General features: G+C 48.7%; 3 protein-coding genes and 1 long non-coding RNA gene across 7 annotated transcripts in view; 2 read left to right on the plus strand and 2 right to left on the minus strand.

Moving 5' to 3' along the window:
* RAC3 (Rac family small GTPase 3) lies at window positions 1–5493 on the plus strand. 3 transcript variants are annotated; one of them, XM_030506065.1, is made up of 6 exons: window positions 1–283; window positions 2475–2546; window positions 2827–2944; window positions 3545–3607; window positions 4097–4256; window positions 4373–5493. In XM_030506065.1, the coding sequence occupies exons 1-6, from the start codon at window positions 249–251 to the stop codon at window positions 4501–4503; spliced, it is 579 nt and encodes a 192-aa protein (XP_030361925.1). In that variant the 5' UTR covers window positions 1–248; the 3' UTR covers window positions 4504–5493. The 3 variants fall into 3 exon arrangements, with proteins under 3 accessions (XP_030361925.1, XP_030361927.1, XP_030361926.1); XM_030506067.1 differs by having other exon boundaries at window positions 113–283; window positions 4097–4260; window positions 4373–4433; XM_030506066.1 differs by lacking the exon at window positions 1–283 and adding an exon at window positions 828–888.
* DCXR (dicarbonyl and L-xylulose reductase) lies at window positions 5480–8966 on the minus strand. 2 transcript variants are annotated; one of them, XR_003994330.1, is made up of 9 exons: window positions 8769–8872; window positions 8605–8702; window positions 8122–8447; window positions 7763–7920; window positions 7079–7121; window positions 6676–6775; window positions 6448–6512; window positions 6237–6354; window positions 5484–5778 (listed from the first exon to the last, which is right to left on the minus strand). XR_003994330.1 is itself a non-coding variant. In XM_030506064.1 (8 exons), exons 1-8 carry the CDS (start codon window positions 8959–8961, stop codon window positions 5675–5677), a joined length of 876 nt encoding a protein of 291 aa, XP_030361924.1. In that variant the 5' UTR covers window positions 8962–8966; the 3' UTR covers window positions 5480–5674. The 2 variants fall into 2 exon arrangements, 1 of the variants encoding a protein (XP_030361924.1); XM_030506064.1 differs by lacking the exon at window positions 7763–7920 and having other exon boundaries at window positions 5480–5778; window positions 8293–8447; window positions 8769–8966.
* On the plus strand, window positions 8955–11057 carry LOC115616607. Its single transcript, XR_003994331.1, has 2 exons — window positions 8955–9484; window positions 9865–11057. It is a non-coding gene; the product is annotated as an uncharacterized LOC115616607 (long non-coding RNA).
* The window catches only part of RFNG (RFNG O-fucosylpeptide 3-beta-N-acetylglucosaminyltransferase), a 7602-nt gene continuing 880 nt past the window's right edge, over window positions 9836–16557 (minus strand). Inside the window, exons 2-8 of the mRNA XM_030506063.1 lie at window positions 16070–16118; window positions 15461–15563; window positions 14920–15073; window positions 14312–14400; window positions 14061–14226; window positions 12581–12666; window positions 9836–12364 (exon numbers count right to left, since the gene is read on the minus strand). Of these exons, the coding sequence (XP_030361923.1) occupies window positions 12298–12364; window positions 12581–12666; window positions 14061–14226; window positions 14312–14400; window positions 14920–15073; window positions 15461–15563; window positions 16070–16118 (714 nt within the window). The 3' untranslated portion in view covers window positions 9836–12297. The remainder of the gene's footprint in view (window positions 12365–12580; window positions 12667–14060; window positions 14227–14311; window positions 14401–14919; window positions 15074–15460; window positions 15564–16069; window positions 16119–16557) is intronic.

Here is a 16557-nt window from a genome sequence, read left to right on the forward strand (position 1 = left end):
GGCACAGGAGCCCGCGACCGGCGCGTTCGGCCGCTCCGCCCCCGGCGGGCCCCGAGCGCCGCGCCGCGCGTGCGCTCCGCCTTCCGCCCCCAGCGCCGCGCGGAGCGGGGCCAGCGGGAGACCCCGCCCCCGCCACAGGGCTCGGCTGGGCTCGGCTGGGCTCGGCTGGGCTCGGCTTGCTCGGCCCCGCCCCGCCCGCGCGGGCTGTCACTGCGGCGGAGTCGCGGCGGCGCCGCCATCGCGGGCAGATGCAGGCGATCAAGTGTGTGGTGGTGGGCGACGGGTGAGTGCGCGGCGGCCGCGCCTCGACCCTCCGCAGCCCCGCACAAAGCGGGCCCGGGCCTGGCGGCGCCGAGGGAGGGAGGGAGGGAGGACCCGGCGCGGCTCCGCCCCGCGGCACGGGGGAGCCGGCTCCGCCAGCGGGAGGCGCGGCGGCGAGGCCCGGCGCGGCGCTCCGCGGCGCGGCCCGGGCGGGGCGGGCGCTCCGCGGGGCTGCACCCGCCTGTCCGCGGCCGCCCGGCCCCTCACATGGGGAGCAGCGCCGCAGGCGGTGGCTGCGGCCCTGCCCCGCGCCCGCCCACCGGCAGCCGCGGGTGTCGGGGCAGTGAGCCGAGGCCGAGCGGACAGGAGATTGGGGCCTTGCTCCCGCGGCGGCCGCTGCGGTCCTTCTTCGCGCGTCCCGCTCCCTGTTCAGTTTATAAACTTGGGCCTTCGTCCCCGAACGCTGCTCAGCGTCACGGCTCGCGGTTTGCCTGGAGCGCAGACACCTTTTTCCCATGGGGTTTGAATCTGTCTCCTCGTTGTTCTGTTTGGTGCCCGCATTTCGCCTTTTTCATCGTGCAAACTGATTCATCACAAAGTCCTCACTAAAAATCTTGATGTTTGCAGGTATCTCGTATCTCCTTTTGTTATTTGTGTTTTAAGGTGAAATACGGCACTGCTTCTGATTTCACCACGTGCCTCACGTCATCCTTCTTGCTCTTTAGGCTTTTCTTATATGCCTTTTTTTGAGAACACACCTGTATACAAGATGCAGGCACGCAATAGATTCATGCTGCTTCGTAACTTTTCCTAGCTTGTCCTGCGTATTTTTTCTCATAATTCCTGTTTGCTTTTCTGATCACCACACCAAGCACAGAGCTGAGATATGGAGAACTAAATGGGAACTGGTCTTAGTCAGGGACTGTCCTTTCTACCTTCCCACACATGTCACCCCCTCAGAAGCACATTTGAGCTGGGCCTTTCGGGTTCTAGCCTGGGGGGCAAAAGAGCAGGGCAGGAGGAAGAGCCGCCGGGCAAAACAGCACAGCCTTGCTGTGCAGGGGAGAGCAGCAGCACAGCGTGTTGGAAGTGGACTTCAGCTGAAGGCTTGCAGTCCAGTGTTCTGCTTTAAGAGCGCATTGACAGGGTAGACACTAAATTAACTCAGATAGCAAAACGCTTCAATCACGGGTATGTGCAGGTTTTGTGAATCGTGTGCCTTTCCTGACTGGTGTGAGAGAGGTCAGGGTTCAAGAGGGAAGTCAGCGCAGTGTTTCCTTATGCAACATCCCTGTTCTCCAAGAGAGGGGACTTGGTTCTGGGGGAAGGCTGGGTGGATTGCTGTGGTGATTCTCGCTGTGCTTTGTGTCATCCTGGTGCAGGACCATGGGGTTCCCTGTGGTCTCACTTATTCCTGGAGTCTTTCCTTATGCCACTCCAGTTACAGAGTTGAGTAGAGGATACCCATCTCTGTTGGCTGTTCAGCTTCACTTGGGCACTGAACAAACAGCATTCCCTGTCACTGACACTCACGATGTGTTTCTGTGGAAGGTTGTCTGAACTTCACAGCTTTCACAGTGATAAGTAGGTTGTTTACGCTCATGGAACTCCTCTGCTCCTGTAACTAAGCTTTTCACTGATGCTACAGGGCTAAGGAAAGCTCATGTGCTTACCAACCCCACTAGCCTTCAGCAAAGCCCTGAGCTGGTATTTGCAATGATCTACACTGATCTCTTTCCAAACTGACAGTGGTCAATTTTAAAGACTGTTTTGTTTATGGGTACTTTTTTTTTCCCCTTTGTATTTATTGTCATGGAATCCTATATCTGAGGAGCTTGAATAATTGTGGTGGTGCATGTTTTTTCACCTGTTTACCCATTTTGATAGATTATTTTGCATGTGCTGAGCTCAGCACGGAACCCTAATTTATTCCCTCTCTTTTGCTCCTTGGAGCAATTTTTGCTTGGCGTTCTGAGGATGGATGGGTGGGAGAAAGAGGGGGAGGGAGCAGGGCCCAGGCAAGGTGCACAGTGCGAGTTTAGGCCTCATCCCTGACAGCTCCAGCCTGTTAGAGCTTTGTTTTCTTACATGGTAACTTTGTTTTCTCAGTAACTTTTTACTTAACCTCTTTTTGGGTGGGGGAAGGTGAGTTTTGCTGTCTCAGGACTTCCTGCTGTGCCCTTCTTTATGCTTGTCACTCTTGCCCTCTGCAGAGCTGTAGGGAAGACCTGCTTGCTGATCAGTTACACCACAAATGCCTTTCCTGGAGAATACATCCCTACTGTGTGAGTAATGAATGGCCTTGGGCTTCAGTCGCTTTCTGCTCTGCATGCACGGCTGTGTAGAAATTGGTTTTGTAGGTGGGGGGAGGCTGTCCCGAGTCAGACTGTGAACTTCCCACACGAGGAGGGTGCGGGCGGGATGGCTGTATATGTGAGGAGGGCAGACAAACCGCACTGCAAGTGTGTTGCAATGTCCTCCTGATTCACTGCCCCATTGGATTTTATATAAGGAGATGTGTGAGTCACAACCAGACTGTCACTGATGAGGACTCTTCCTTGGCAGGTTTGATAACTATTCTGCCAATGTCATGGTAGATGGAAAGCCAGTGAATCTGGGCCTCTGGGATACAGCAGGGCAAGAGGATTATGACCGGCTGCGGCCTCTTTCCTATCCACAGACGGTGAGTGCTGGGCTTGGACTGGCTTTTAACTGCTCCCTCTTGGAGTCAGGGAGGTTCCCAAGGACAGACAGGCTTCTTTCCTTTGAGGAAAGTCTATGTTCTTGCAGCTGCAGCCATCATTCTGGTTGTTTAAGAGTATCACAGCTGAATTTCTCCTAAGAGATTGTCCTATTCTAGTCCTTGCTTTTTGGTGGTATTTGAAGTTATGCATGCCATAGGGAGGCTCAGACGAAAGGAATGGTGTATGGCTGCTGTGCAGTCAAGCCGTATTCCTATTCTCTCTCAGTGGCACAGCTCACTGTTGGGCTGCAGTAGTAGTTTTCCCTGGGTCTCCTACCAGGAGTGAGGCCTGTAGCAGTGTTAAGGTATTTGTGGCCACAGGCACTTAACATGCAAGGCCCAGTATTGTAAAAGAAGATGAAGTCATACACTCAGAAGTCCATTCCCTCCCTCTCTGAATTAGTTTAGCACCTTGAATGGGGAAGAATTTCTTATAGCCACAGTCCTTGCTTATGGGAGGAGGTTGTCATCTATTGGGCTTTCTCTCCATAATCTTTAGCTGTTTCTCTCTACATGGCTGACCCTCTTGTTTCCACACAGGATGTTTTCTTGATCTGCTTCTCCCTTGTGAGTCCAGCCTCCTTTGAGAATGTCAGAGCCAAGGTAAAGTATTCTTCTTCTGGGTGAAACAGGGGAGGGGAAGGATCAGTGGAGTCCCCTGCCCCTCCACACCTACAAGCCCAATCTAGCAGTCATGTTTTGATAAGGAAGGGTCATAGTCTGCAGGTTTTAAGAGAGGTCTACTTCTTATTCATTTACTTCTTTAGCTAATTTTTAGCCTTTTTGAATCTGTATCTTAAAGAAGATACAGGATGTCCTGGAAACTAAAATGCGGTTAGGGGAAGAACTCTGTGCAGAGTTGACTGGCGCCATCTGTCATGATGCCATGTCTCATGCCTTCATGATTACGTCTACACCAGTCCCTTTCTGCAGAGCGTGCTCAGAACTGTAGGCAGAAGTATCCAAGTATCCTGCTCAGGTGTTGCCGCTGTGTCAGATGGTAGTAAAAACCTTATTCCTAATAGTAAATGCATCCTCATTGTTGCATCTACCACTACAGCTACTTTTCTTACCTTGCCTCTCTTGTTTCAGTGGTACCCTGAGGTCCGACACCATTGCCCAAATACACCTATCATCCTGGTGGGCACCAAGCTGGACTTGAGGGATGATAAAGACACCATTGAAAGGTTACGTGATAAGAAACTGGCCCCCATCACCTACCCTCAAGGTTTGGCCATGGCTCGGGAGATTGGTGAGTCTCATGCACTGGCAGATCTTCGTGGCATTGAGCCTTTATTTTGGAGTGTCTGAGGGGCAGTATGTCCCGGTCGGACTGGAGTGGCTGAGCTGCAGCTCTCTTTCCCCTAGGGTCAGTAAAGTACCTGGAGTGCTCTGCCCTGACGCAGCGGGGCTTGAAGACGGTGTTTGATGAAGCCATCCGGGCTGTGCTCTGCCCACCACCCGTGAAGAAGCCTGGCAAAAAGTGTACCGTGTTCTGAGGGCTGTGGCCAAGGTGCTGGCTCAGCATGTTGTTGTCCTCTGACAGATTGCATATTAGCTGGGTGTTTCTGGAGGGGGCTGGGATGTGTAGGGCCCTTCATCATGTACGAAGTCAGTGTTTTTTAAATGTCTCTTTGATTTAACGTCAGTGTTGATGTGAAGGGGCAGCAGGGGCAGGAGACTAGCTGAGGCTGTACAGCCCCCAGGGGAGGAACAATGGGGAAGGCAAGGTAGCTCCCTGGGGCAATAGGCTGTTTTGGCTCTCCTGAACTCCCAAGCTAAAAGGGCTGAGACATCCATCCTGTCCTGGAAACACCTGCTTACAACCTGCAGGAGAAACAGGTGGTGAAGATCCTTGTGGGAGTGGGGAGGAAGCTGATATGATGGTGCTGGATGATAAGAGCAGCTGGGAGAGTGGTAGGGTCTCTCTTTGCCCAGCCTGCTGTGGCCAACAGGTAACAAATAGGTGCTCTAGCAGATACGTGCCTCAGACTGTTAAAGAAATCACAACCAGCCTGGGAATGGGTCAAAGTAAATGAGAAATGAAGCTGAAGAACTAACCATTAGGTGCTTTATTGGGTACTAGCCAAACTCACTGAATGAAACAGCTCTGTGCAATTGATGTATTTGCCTTTTTGTGTGTGCACACCTTAGGAGAGCATGGTGCTGCTCCCCCCCATCAGTCTTTAGCAGGGCCTCCCCCCCTCTAAATCCAGTCTCTGCAGAGCAGGGCTGTGGTTGTTGCCTCTGTTTTGTTTTTTTCTACTAAAGACAGCAAAGGAAGCAATGAGGAGCCTGCTAACTTCTTCTTTCCCTTCCCACTGAAAGTGCAGGCCAGCTCTATGGAGTTGGATGGAATAGGGAGAGCTTCTCAAGGGTTGTGGGGGGGGAATAGGGTTGGAAGAAAGACAGGTCCAATTTCTAATCATCATGTAGAGTGACAAGATAAAACCTTATTTGGTGCAATAAACATTCTCCATGACGGTGTATATAAGCTTTATTATATAGCAACTTCTAAAGGTAGTTTTCTGCCTCACTTCCCATAAAGGTTCCAGCCTGCTGCCCCTCTTCTCCAGCAAGACTGGGTCTGGGTCATTGTTTTCTATCCAGTTTACAGCTGTGCAGTACTAGTATGGAAATTAAGGCCAGGTGTGAAACGCAGGTGTCATCTTAGGAGACAAGAAATCCCCCATCAACCATCAGTGAGCTGCCAGTTGTCATAGCGCTCTTGTCACTCAGCAGGAAGAGAATGCTGTTCACCACATCATCCACCTCTGGAATCAAACACAGAGAACATACCATGCACCCCTCAAATTGTACTAGAGAAACAAACATCCCAAGGTATGCTTTGGCCTCTAGGTGTAATTGGAGCAGGCAAATATCTCCACCCCCAAACTGTGCTTGACACGGCATACAGGGCAGTGTGGTTGAGAAGCTGGACATCAAAAAGTCCGTGTTGTGATCAGATGATGCTTAGTTCAAAGCAAGCGCCTATGCTCCCCTCCCAGTCATACTTAGGAACAGAGTAAGTGCACTTCACTTGTCCTAACATGAGAGGGCTGTAGAAGAGGGGAGATAAGGTTGATTCTCACCCTGTCCTCATCAAATGCTTCAGGAATTCAGCCACAGCCATTCAGCAGAGTTGCAACTTTGCCCACAAAAGCAGGAAGTTACTTATGGCTATGATGTCTATTAGAGGGAAGGCTTGGATACAACAAATTACACCACTGACCTGCAAACTTTCCCAGTGGAATTCGATTAATCATGGCAGCAGATTTCTGAGGATCGCTCCAGTTAATTCTCCCCATGTCAGTCATAACCACTGTGGGGTTCACAGTGTTAACCCGAATCTGGGACCAAGCAAGAGCAACAATCTAACCAGGCTGCTCTGAAGTGCTCAGGTTCAGCTTTCACACTTCTCTTTGTCTCAGAAAGAATCCTACCTTGTGGGGTCCTAGTTCCATTGCCATTACCTTGCTCAGCATATCCAAAGCACTTTTCGTGGAACCTTCAAGAGAAGGGAAGAACAGGAGGCATTTAAGTGCATAGTACTTGGTCTGGAACACACACAAGTATTTCACCACCCAGAGCTGGCAGCCAGCAACTTGCTGGCTGTGGGGCTCCAGCTCTGTCAGAAATGTGAGGGGTGCTGCTAAACCACACGTACGTACAGTACACAGCATGATCCCGCAGAGCACGCCGAGATGCCTGACTCGAGACGTTCACAATAGCACCCGCCACCCCCTGTGCAATCATCTGCCGAGCCACAATCTGGGAGCGGGGGGAGAAAACAAAAAGATATGCCAGAATCATAACAGGAGAAATCATTATTTCATTCAGGAGGAATCTTGCTGGCTATTATGGCAGCCAAGAGAGCAAAAACATATGGAGGAAATAAGTTGTCCCTGCCTTCCACTTACAACAGAGAGTCAAAGTGAGAGTGAAGGGCAAATTGTCAGCTTAACTTTGGGTTACAGTCCCTTTAGTCCCCACAGAGGACACTTATCCCCACTATGTAGAACAGCTTAGCCACTGCTATTCATGGAGACACCTGCAGCAACAATTCTTTCTCACCTGGGAAACATGAAGCACAGCCTGAAGATTCACATCAAGAGACCTACAAATAAATCAAATTGAAAAGTTGCAGAGTGGTTGCATGCCAGAGAGGAGTTGTTTTGGGAGGCAGCAGAGGACAAGTGCTGCTGTCATCCTGGAAACACTGGTGGTACTCTAGAAAAGGGGCAGGAACAGCAGCTGAGTGGCCAGCAAGAACGGGCACGCTCCCAGCAGCAAAGCATTCACCGAGTGCGGCGGGAGGTGCACTAGTCCAGCAGGACTCTGGTCTTGAGCAGCCTGATGTAGGTCCTCTATTGATGTTTAAACTGTGAGCCCTGGGCCTCAGCCAGTGACTCTTCCTAGGTCAAACCCTTCACATGGCTTTAAAATAGCAAATCTTCTGTAAGATGGGCCACAGAGTCCTTCCTTGGTCAGGTTTTTACCTGCTAGTTCTGCAGAACAGTCTTAGTGGAATCCATACATTTTAGTCTAGTCATAAATGAATCCTTGATAACAGACCTGCAAAAGCCATTCTTAACACGGGGACAAAGCATGACCTATCTTCTCAGAAGGAAGCAGACTCCACATCCTGTATCCTAAAGCTTATCCCCCTGACTGGAACTATGGATCTTTTGAGATAAACAGATGTTATTGCAGCAAGCAAATTTAATTTCCCACCATAACAGTTTTATACTCTGTTACCTGGCTTTGTCTTCTCTATATTTGAATTATCTTAATAACAACTGCCTTTCCATTTAGCAGAGGTTGGGTTGGAGCTAGAATGGAAGCTCTGAGCCTGATTAACAGGGAAAGGTGCTCCTGTGTCCCGTGCAGGCTGGACGGTGTGTGCACGCCATCACCTACAAGATCAAAGTGCAGGTTCTGGCTACTCAGTAACTGGACTAAGCAGTGCTTTACTTGGTTTCCTTTTGATGCTTACAGGGGGAAAGGTGATTTAGAGAAGTATGAAATACAGTAAAGAAAACAGACGTAAGCAGTAGCAACTAACAAACCATCAAGTAGGGGAATGCTAGCAGTTCTAAACGTGTGTGTGTGCGTACCCGGTGCCCTTGCACAGCTGCTTCCTTTCTAGGAGACACCAGCTTCTGGACAGCCTTGCCACATTCCGGCGCTCGGGTTTGGCTGACGCTCGGCCGGCAGCGCCCGCCCCGCGGGGCCTCAGCGCAGCCGAGGGCAGCGGCCTCCGGGGAGCCCGACTCCGCGGCACTCACCGCTCCAGGGCCTCCCGCGTCACCTCCAGGAAGGGCTGCAGCACCGCCACGGCCGCGTTGTTCACCAGCAGCTCGAAGGGCCCCGCCGCGCCGACCGCCGTCTCCGTGGCGTCCCAGTCGGCCAGGTCCAGGCATAGGGGCTCGATTCCCGGGCACTGCGGCGAGGGTGGCCTCCGTGGGTGGGACGGCCGCGGGGGAGCGGGAGGCGCGGCGGGGCCCAGCTGGGTTATGGCGCGGGGGGGCCGTGCCGCGGCAGGGGAAGGCGGCCCCGGAGGGGTCCCGGGAGGTCCCCAGGAGGGGGGCGGTCGGTACCTCTTGGGCGAGGCTCTCCAGGTCCGCCGCGGTGCGGCTCAGCGCCGTCACGCGGGCCCCGGCCTTGCTCAGCGCCACGGCCACGGCGCGCCCGATCCCTGCGGGGAGACGGCGTCAGCCCCAGTCTCGGCCCCGGCCCCCGCCCCGGCCCCGGCCCCCGCCACCTTTGCCGGCTCCAGTCACCAGAGCCCGGCGCCCGCGGAAGCCGAGGTGAGGCTCCATGCTGCGGGAGGAGCGCGGACTGCGGCCTGGGCGGGCCCGCCAGCCCGAGGCGGTGCCGGGGCCGGGCGGGGCCCAAGAGCGGAGAGGCCTAATAGGGCCGGGAGGGCGGCGCGGGCTGCCCCGCAACAGTCCCATCTTACCCGGCCGCGGTGGAGGACCGGCTGTGCGGACGCGCTGCGCCGCGTACTGGGAGGGGCAGAGCGCGGGCCCGCCCTGCTGCAACTCCCGGAGGACGCAGCAAGAAGCCATTCCTGGGCTCGCCCAGCAGGTAGATGGGGGTGCAGAGATCAGTCTTCTTGGCTCTGATTCTCATTGAAGTATCACAGAGAGACCGCAGAAAACCAGGCTTTTTTACCAGAGGATGAAAAGACCCAGGACGTCTCTGCCCACTTCGAGTTGCAGGCCTCATTGCCTATAAAATCAGCCCTAAGTACACTGGCTCTGCACCTGAGGATGCAGGACTTCTCATGCAGCACCTGTGTGACAACAGCAACGTGCTGGAAGGTACAACAGAAAAACAGACTAGAGCTAGCCAACAGGTCACAGATAATACACCACGGTTTATTTCCAATGATAGCATGGCAGTTGCACCACCTGATGTACAGAGCTGGCATTGTGTAACTGCAGAGGAGCACAATTACACAATGCAACCAGACAGGTCTGTAATACTTTACCCAATTTCATTGCTTTCTGAGGACTCTTAAATTTAAGAGCTCCTGCAGCATATTTAGTAAGTGCAGAAACAGAATAGGAAAGTGGAGAGACAAGTTTACAACAATTAACTTAGTTCTTATTTAAATTCTTTTACTTTACTCTGTTAATCATTGGATTGTGCCAGGATTCTTCTCATCCATATTTGTTCCTCTGCACATCCAAGTCATGTAACTCACATACTTTTTGACCATTTGGCATCACAACAGCCTGGCACATGGCTGTAGCTTTCTGGATTACAGGGCTTATGGTCCTCTTTTGGAATAGAGAATATGTAAAGAAACATCACAAAACAGCCTTTGACATATTTAAATATTTATTTTGCAGAATCACTTTATGTACGAGACAGCAGTTTGATTAAAAAGCTGCATCCTAATGTATCCACACAGCCTAATGCATTGTCAACACAAGAAACCTTAGAAGTTGGACAGATTGTACAGTTCTGTATTGCCATGCAGGAGAACGTGGTCCTTTCTCTGTTTAAGAAACACCCTACCAGCTCAGAGTATGGTGGCTCTTTGACACACCTAGTTTAGGGTGACCAGTGACTACAGTTTGAAACTTGTACTACTCAGTTTTGCTGCCATCCACGTGTAGTGTAGTCATTCTGAACTAAAGTTTGCCACAATCACTACCCAGTCCATGCTGGCTGTGATACCTTACACAAGCTGCTACCATGGAAGAAAAGCTCCAACAGAAGAGTGCAGAATCAGTGTCTGAAGGCAAAACCTCATCAAGAGCTCATGAAGTTTCACGGCTTTCTGCTACAGGAGGTTGAAAACAAGAATTGTTGAAAACAATGCTTAAAAAAAAAAAAGTTTCTGTGGATACCTGGAATCTCCAGAGCCACTAAAGACAAATCATTAAACCACAGGACACCTCAGTTCTAGTGAGCAGAAGACTTAATAAAGAGGTAGAATATACCACAACCTGGAATTCCACAAGTCCTCCTCTGTTTTCTGTAACAGGCTGTTAGTTATAGGTGTAACTGTTCTGGAATAGCCACTGTGCTAAGCTGGACTTGGAGCCAATGGGGATGCAGCATTCTTATTCCAATACCTCATGGTCACCTTAGTAGACATGAAGGAGGAATTTAAGCATGAGCTGCAGGACTGGAGCAAGTAGCATCATCTTATTTGCTCCTCAGTGCAATTAACTAAAACCATGCAGAGGACACCGTACACAGGTAAACGCTGACAAGTTTCTGTCAAAAACAGAGCGTGGGGAGCGGCGTGTGGCAGGGCACTGTCACCGCTGCTCAGTTTCATACTTGGATCCACTGCAGGCCTCTGCCCACATGACACCACTTTTCAGATGGCAGCACGTAAAGCAAGTAGCTGACGTCCACAGCTCAGCTGTAACTGTTGCCAGGTGCACATTCTAGCTGGAATGGAACCACGGTTCCAGTTTGCACAATGCCTTCTATTATTCTCCCATTAACTCAGCCTCAGACTCTAGCACTAACCTAGCAAGTATTTTCTTAAGAGTTTGTGACAATAAACAGAGGTTTTGCAAAGTAATTTTTTATGCTGTTCTTCATGTCAGGTAGGATTGCACATGGCCAAAGTTTGGGCTAACAGCAAAGGAAACAGATGTAGCTCCATTTCTTCCACTTTCTAAACTAAAGTTACTTGATTTAAAAAGCAGCAGCACTGAACTTCTGCCTTTGTGCGTGTGCAGTCTCCTGTTAGGGACTGCATGAACTGTTTATTGAAACATTGAATAAAAATAAACACTGATCTAGACCTTAGGGTAATCAACAGATTATGTGAACAAACTGGAGTAATCACAGTTGTACAATTAAAGGTCCTCAAATGATACCATCAAAAACTTCCTCAGGGCATTAACTGCTATCAAGCATTCCTCCTCCCTCACAGACAGCAAAAGACACAGCACAGCGTCAGAAACGAGGCATTTCCTCAGCCAGTGAGCATGCTCTAGCTCATACCACCTGCTGTGGGCAAAGCAGGAGAGATGATTACCATGTAGTCTGGCAAATACTTCTTCAGGATCAAATATCAAGGGAATAGGCTTGGATCTGGCAGACCACCATCATAATCAACAAACACTGCAATTCAGCTGGTAAGAGAGCCAAGTCTGACAATCACCTCCACGGGAGGTACACATGGACTACAGGGGAGAACACGCATGCAAGCGAGTCTTACCCAGTCCTGAGTAAGCTTACGCTTACGCAAGTTTTCCCACGACTAAAGCTTTCAGCCTTTTTTACCCTAGTGATTCCAGGATTTCTGGTGTTTACAAACAGACCCTGTTCTGGCCCACAGGTGGAATTTTAATATGGCAGGCCACAGAAGCTCTTAAATAATTCTGTTCCCAAGAAAGATGAGTGAAAACTTCCCCTCTTGTCACCATGGGGACTACAGTCTGCTATATCACTCCAGCTTCAAGACAGTGGCCTCTAAAAGCCCCTAGCAGCGGTAAGAATGCTAACACTGCAACTACTGCATTTGCCTAGGATGTGTCCAAGCACAGATTCACATGACATCAGATGAAAGTGTGAAGTAACTCAAACACATATGACTGTAGTCATTATACAAAGAGCCACTAGACAAAAGAACAAGGATGCTTCTTGGGATGTCCCAGGCTGCAGCTGAACACCTTGCTTTTGTAAATAGAGTCTGTCTACCTCCTCTGTAGATACTTCTGGTTGTCTCCCAGAAGAACCACCACAAAAAGTCCACCACAATTCCAGTCTTATGCAAACTAGGTAAGATACAGGTGTCAATGACCAGACAAGAATTATGACATCTTCTTAGCAGGGCACCAAATAGTGTCGGGATAGAGCAGACAATGGACAGATTTGAATCTATGAAGAGAGGGGAAAAAAATTAGATTGGAATTCTCCATACAGAGAACATACATTGAATGTGCAGCAGTCTGAGCAGAGAGAGTGGGTCTACCTGCCTTTGGCACAGCAACAAGAGCTGACATGAGAAAATAACCCCATAAGTGGGTTTGATCATCTTAGAGTTGATAAACATGAACAAGGTAAGGCGAACTTGTTTTGGAAGTGGACACTCACCGTGTTGGATCTTGCTGAAGGCCAAACACTCCTCCCACACTCACAACATTGTGTTTGTTCTCAGGGTCTCCATAACTTAGGGTTACCTGTAAAAGCAAATGAATATTCAAGATTTTAACACTAGTGCAGAGAACACCAGGATTATTCACGACAGCAGGGTTATTCATGAGGTATAAAGACAGACTCCAAGGATCCTGTCTCATCTGAACTGCGGATTACATCTGAAAAACAGTGCTTAGTTTTAACATAAGCAATACTGGCACTGAACAGTAGCTATCAAATGGACCACTGCTCACTTGAAGGCAACGTGGGAGAATAAACATAGGAGTTGAAAGTTGCATTGCCCTGAAGGACAGGATGAGTTATAATAAGCTTTCTAAGGGCATTAATCCCACTAATACCTGTATCTTCACTAAATAACGTATGTTCGTCCTCACTGGACATTGCCTGAAATCTGCAATAGTAGTGTCTTAGCACAGAGGGAAAATAGAAACATTTGGCTGTTAAATGGCATGCAAAGGACTGCCATGTGACAAACCTGGCAGCAACATTTAGAACTCAACTCCAATTTGGTGCTATTCTACCACAGAAGCACTGCATTAAGAAATCCTCAGGTGCCAGGTACAAGACGACTTACATTTTTTTTCTGATTTCAGGTTTTCTGGATTTTGGGTCAGCTGTTACAGTCTCAGGGAAACAATGATCACCAACACAAGGCTGTACTCAGCCTACAGTTAAATTCACTAATGTGAAGGAGATTACGTCCTACTGGAATTTGGCCCTCAGTGTACACTTCTGCTGCCTAATACAATTGCCAGGAAAATGTAACCAAGCAGTTTGCAGGAGCAAAACCACACTCCCGTTTGGTCATGGTGCCAAACAGCAAAAGGCAAAGCTTCTGGATAGCCTCATAGCTCCACCTACTGCCCATGAGTAAAAAGGTATCCAAGCAACTAAAAATACTTGGTTTTTTCCCTAAGAAACATTAAGTTTCTTGAGATTCAGGCAAATTATTCTTAAAAATGATCAGACATTTATCTATGTCTTAGTTGTTGAAGAGGTACTTGCTACAGCTGCCACACTAGTCTTTTAGAATAGCATGAATTAAGACTGAGATTTTGTTAGGCAAAGACACAAATACTTTCTTATATAGCAGGCAAACTAAATACTGCCCCCTTCTACACTTGCTCCTGTTGTGACTCATGGAAAGTCAGACTTTAGAATGAGATGGAAGCACCATATTAGGGCTCAATGTAGCAGAACATGTCCCCAAAGGAGGGCACAGCTGAATGACCTAATTGGCTAAGCTGAAAGTATGCTTTTTACCTAACTGAGCGAACTGGATGGGGGACAGCTCCCAGAACACAGAGTGAGTCTGCAGACATCCTTCTTTGCTGAAGAGTGCTACGTCTATGGAGAGTACTCTTTCTGATCAGACTGAGGTGTAATTATAAGAACAGAACATGAGGCTTAGCCCTACCTGCTGCAGCACAGACTCGCCTTGTAGTCTTTGCAGATTTTCCAGATGGGAATGGAACAATGGGCTATGCAGCAGCTTTACCTCCAGCAGCCCTTCAATGATGTAGCCAATAGTGCAGTCGTCAGGAAGACGCACTCTTTCTGCAGTACTGATGAAATTACCCAAGCTGTGAGATGGAGCATAGGAGACAAAATATACTTTAAAACCTACCACACACATATTGATGGAGCTCAGCTAGGAACGGTGTTTACCTGGCCCAGGGGCTCATCTTCAGGGCAAGACCTCTGCTGATACAGAATCCTGCTCCACCCGTGGCAAACCAGAATTTCACGGTTGTCTTCTGAAGAGCAATAAGAAAAAACACACAGTAGTTACTGATGATCAGCTTTTCCCATTTGGCTGAGCAGGGAAGGAAACCTGAGGTTCTATTGGATATCACATACTGCACTTGAGTCAGAAAGACTACAGATTAATTCCTATTTATTTAGGCTGCTGAAAGCCCAGCTAGCTGTTCTCTCAAATGAAACTCTGATCAAGGAACACTGCCCTGAAAACCACTAAGGAAAGAGTAAAGGTGGGGAGGCCCTACTCACCTCAGTGTGAGGGAGATCACCAGCATACATGAGTAAAGGAAGAGAAACAGACATCCACCCAGGAAACAAACCTATTGTACATATGCACAGGAGCTCAGACTGCAGATTCATTTAACCCAGCACCCCACCTCTGAAAATCACGAGTACCAGGTTTGTTGCTTGCAGATTATATAACTTGTTTTCATGAGGGAATCCTATGAACTCTCAAGGTTTTAAAAGCTTAGAATGTCAGGATGCCTTTCAGACTAACTGTGAAGTTTGCTTACTGATCCATCACTTTGAACATGGTCAGCTGCTTCAATAGGGTGGTCCAGGCTTGGTCGCCCGACGTAGACATCCTGGCTGTGTGAGAAGGCAGATAAGAGATGTAGGAGAGTCTGAGGGTTCACATAGTTGTCATCATCCACGTGGCAAAACCATCTTCAAATAAAACAAAATAAGAAAGTTATGCAGAGCAAAGAAATGAGTTATAGGTTTAACAGCTGAGTCTTACTCTTTCAGGCTTGGAGAAGAAAAGTATTTCCCATTGTCCTGAATTACAAACTTTGCAAGATGAAAGCACCCACAGATCCTAATTCTGGAAAGAGGCTGAAATTAATAACCCTCTTTAGATTATCATCTTTTCCGCATTTCAGATAATGCTCGTTTACAAACACTGCTTCATACTGTGCTCCCTCCCTCCCTCTGCTCATCACTACATTTTAGCTAACACTGCACTCCTTACTCGAACAGAGAAGGTTACTCAAGTTTCCTGTGAACACAGAACTGGAAGAAACAAAGTAAATCAGAACAATGTGTTTCACCTACTTTTGCCCAGATTCCAGGAACTTATCATATTCCACAGACATCTTGCAGCAGAGAGCTTGCCGGGTATGGACAGCAGAACAGTTGGTGTTGATCATATGATCCCCTAGAAAAATAGAGATCAGCTCTTTAAGGTTTGAGAAGCATGTGTAGTCCAGAAAAGACTACAAAAGAAGGACACACTTGGCACTGATACAGTACATCTGAACTGCATATGGTGCACAAATGGAGAGTAAACTGCAGGACAGGGCTCATGGGTTATGCATATGGCATGTGGGCTGTAGAGAACATAAAAATGTGAGCATAGGGTATGTGAATAGTGCTATGAGACTGTATGCAAAGGAAATACCTAATATAACTTCGGAACAGATAGACTTAACGTTACTAACAGGAAAGAAGTGGGTGCAAAGGGGAACCCAGTATTCAGGAAGTTCCAGGCATCTTGTCCAGGTGGTAAGAAGCAGCAGCATATTCTCCTGTGAAAGGAGAAGTTTTCTCCATCTTAACTTCCCTAATTGTTTGTACAGCATGAAAGAACAACTTCTAGCGCAAGTGTGACAGAGACAACACGCAGCTCTAGCAGACGGAGTGCACCTATGCTACACAGCTTACCTGCTTTCAGACGTAGCTCCCGATCCTCCCAGTCCGTGAATATAAATGTCTGTGGAAGACAAAAATGGTTTGTCCACATTCAAGAATTTCAGAAACTAATTCCAGCTTTGGTCATCTGCAGTAAGAACTCTGAAGGTTTCTCTCTTGTTAGTTTACTTCACAGTAACTGTTCTAAGTGGGATGGGGAGAACCCCAGCAACTTCAGCCCTTGCCTTATTTGATAAGCTTTTACAGTCTCATTTCAATAAAATAATAATTCATTTCAGCATCCAAGATCTTACTTCCCTCAGCTCAGGCTACAGACTGCTCATTTCCAGATAGGAATGACTGTCTTTATTGGTAGTACCTCCCTCCCTCTGCAACTTCACGCTCTTTCTCTGGCTAGGAGTCATCCTCAGGTGTTAAGCAAGCTAAAAGACAAGAAAGTAAGTCGGTGGAAAGGTCCTGGTGGTAACAGTGTTGTCCCAGCTGCTGGGCAAAGCATTAAT

This window comes from Strigops habroptila, chromosome 14 (assembly GCF_004027225.2).
Source record: "Strigops habroptila isolate Jane chromosome 14, bStrHab1.2.pri, whole genome shotgun sequence".
NCBI classification, from domain to species: domain Eukaryota; kingdom Metazoa; phylum Chordata; class Aves; order Psittaciformes; family Psittacidae; genus Strigops; species Strigops habroptila.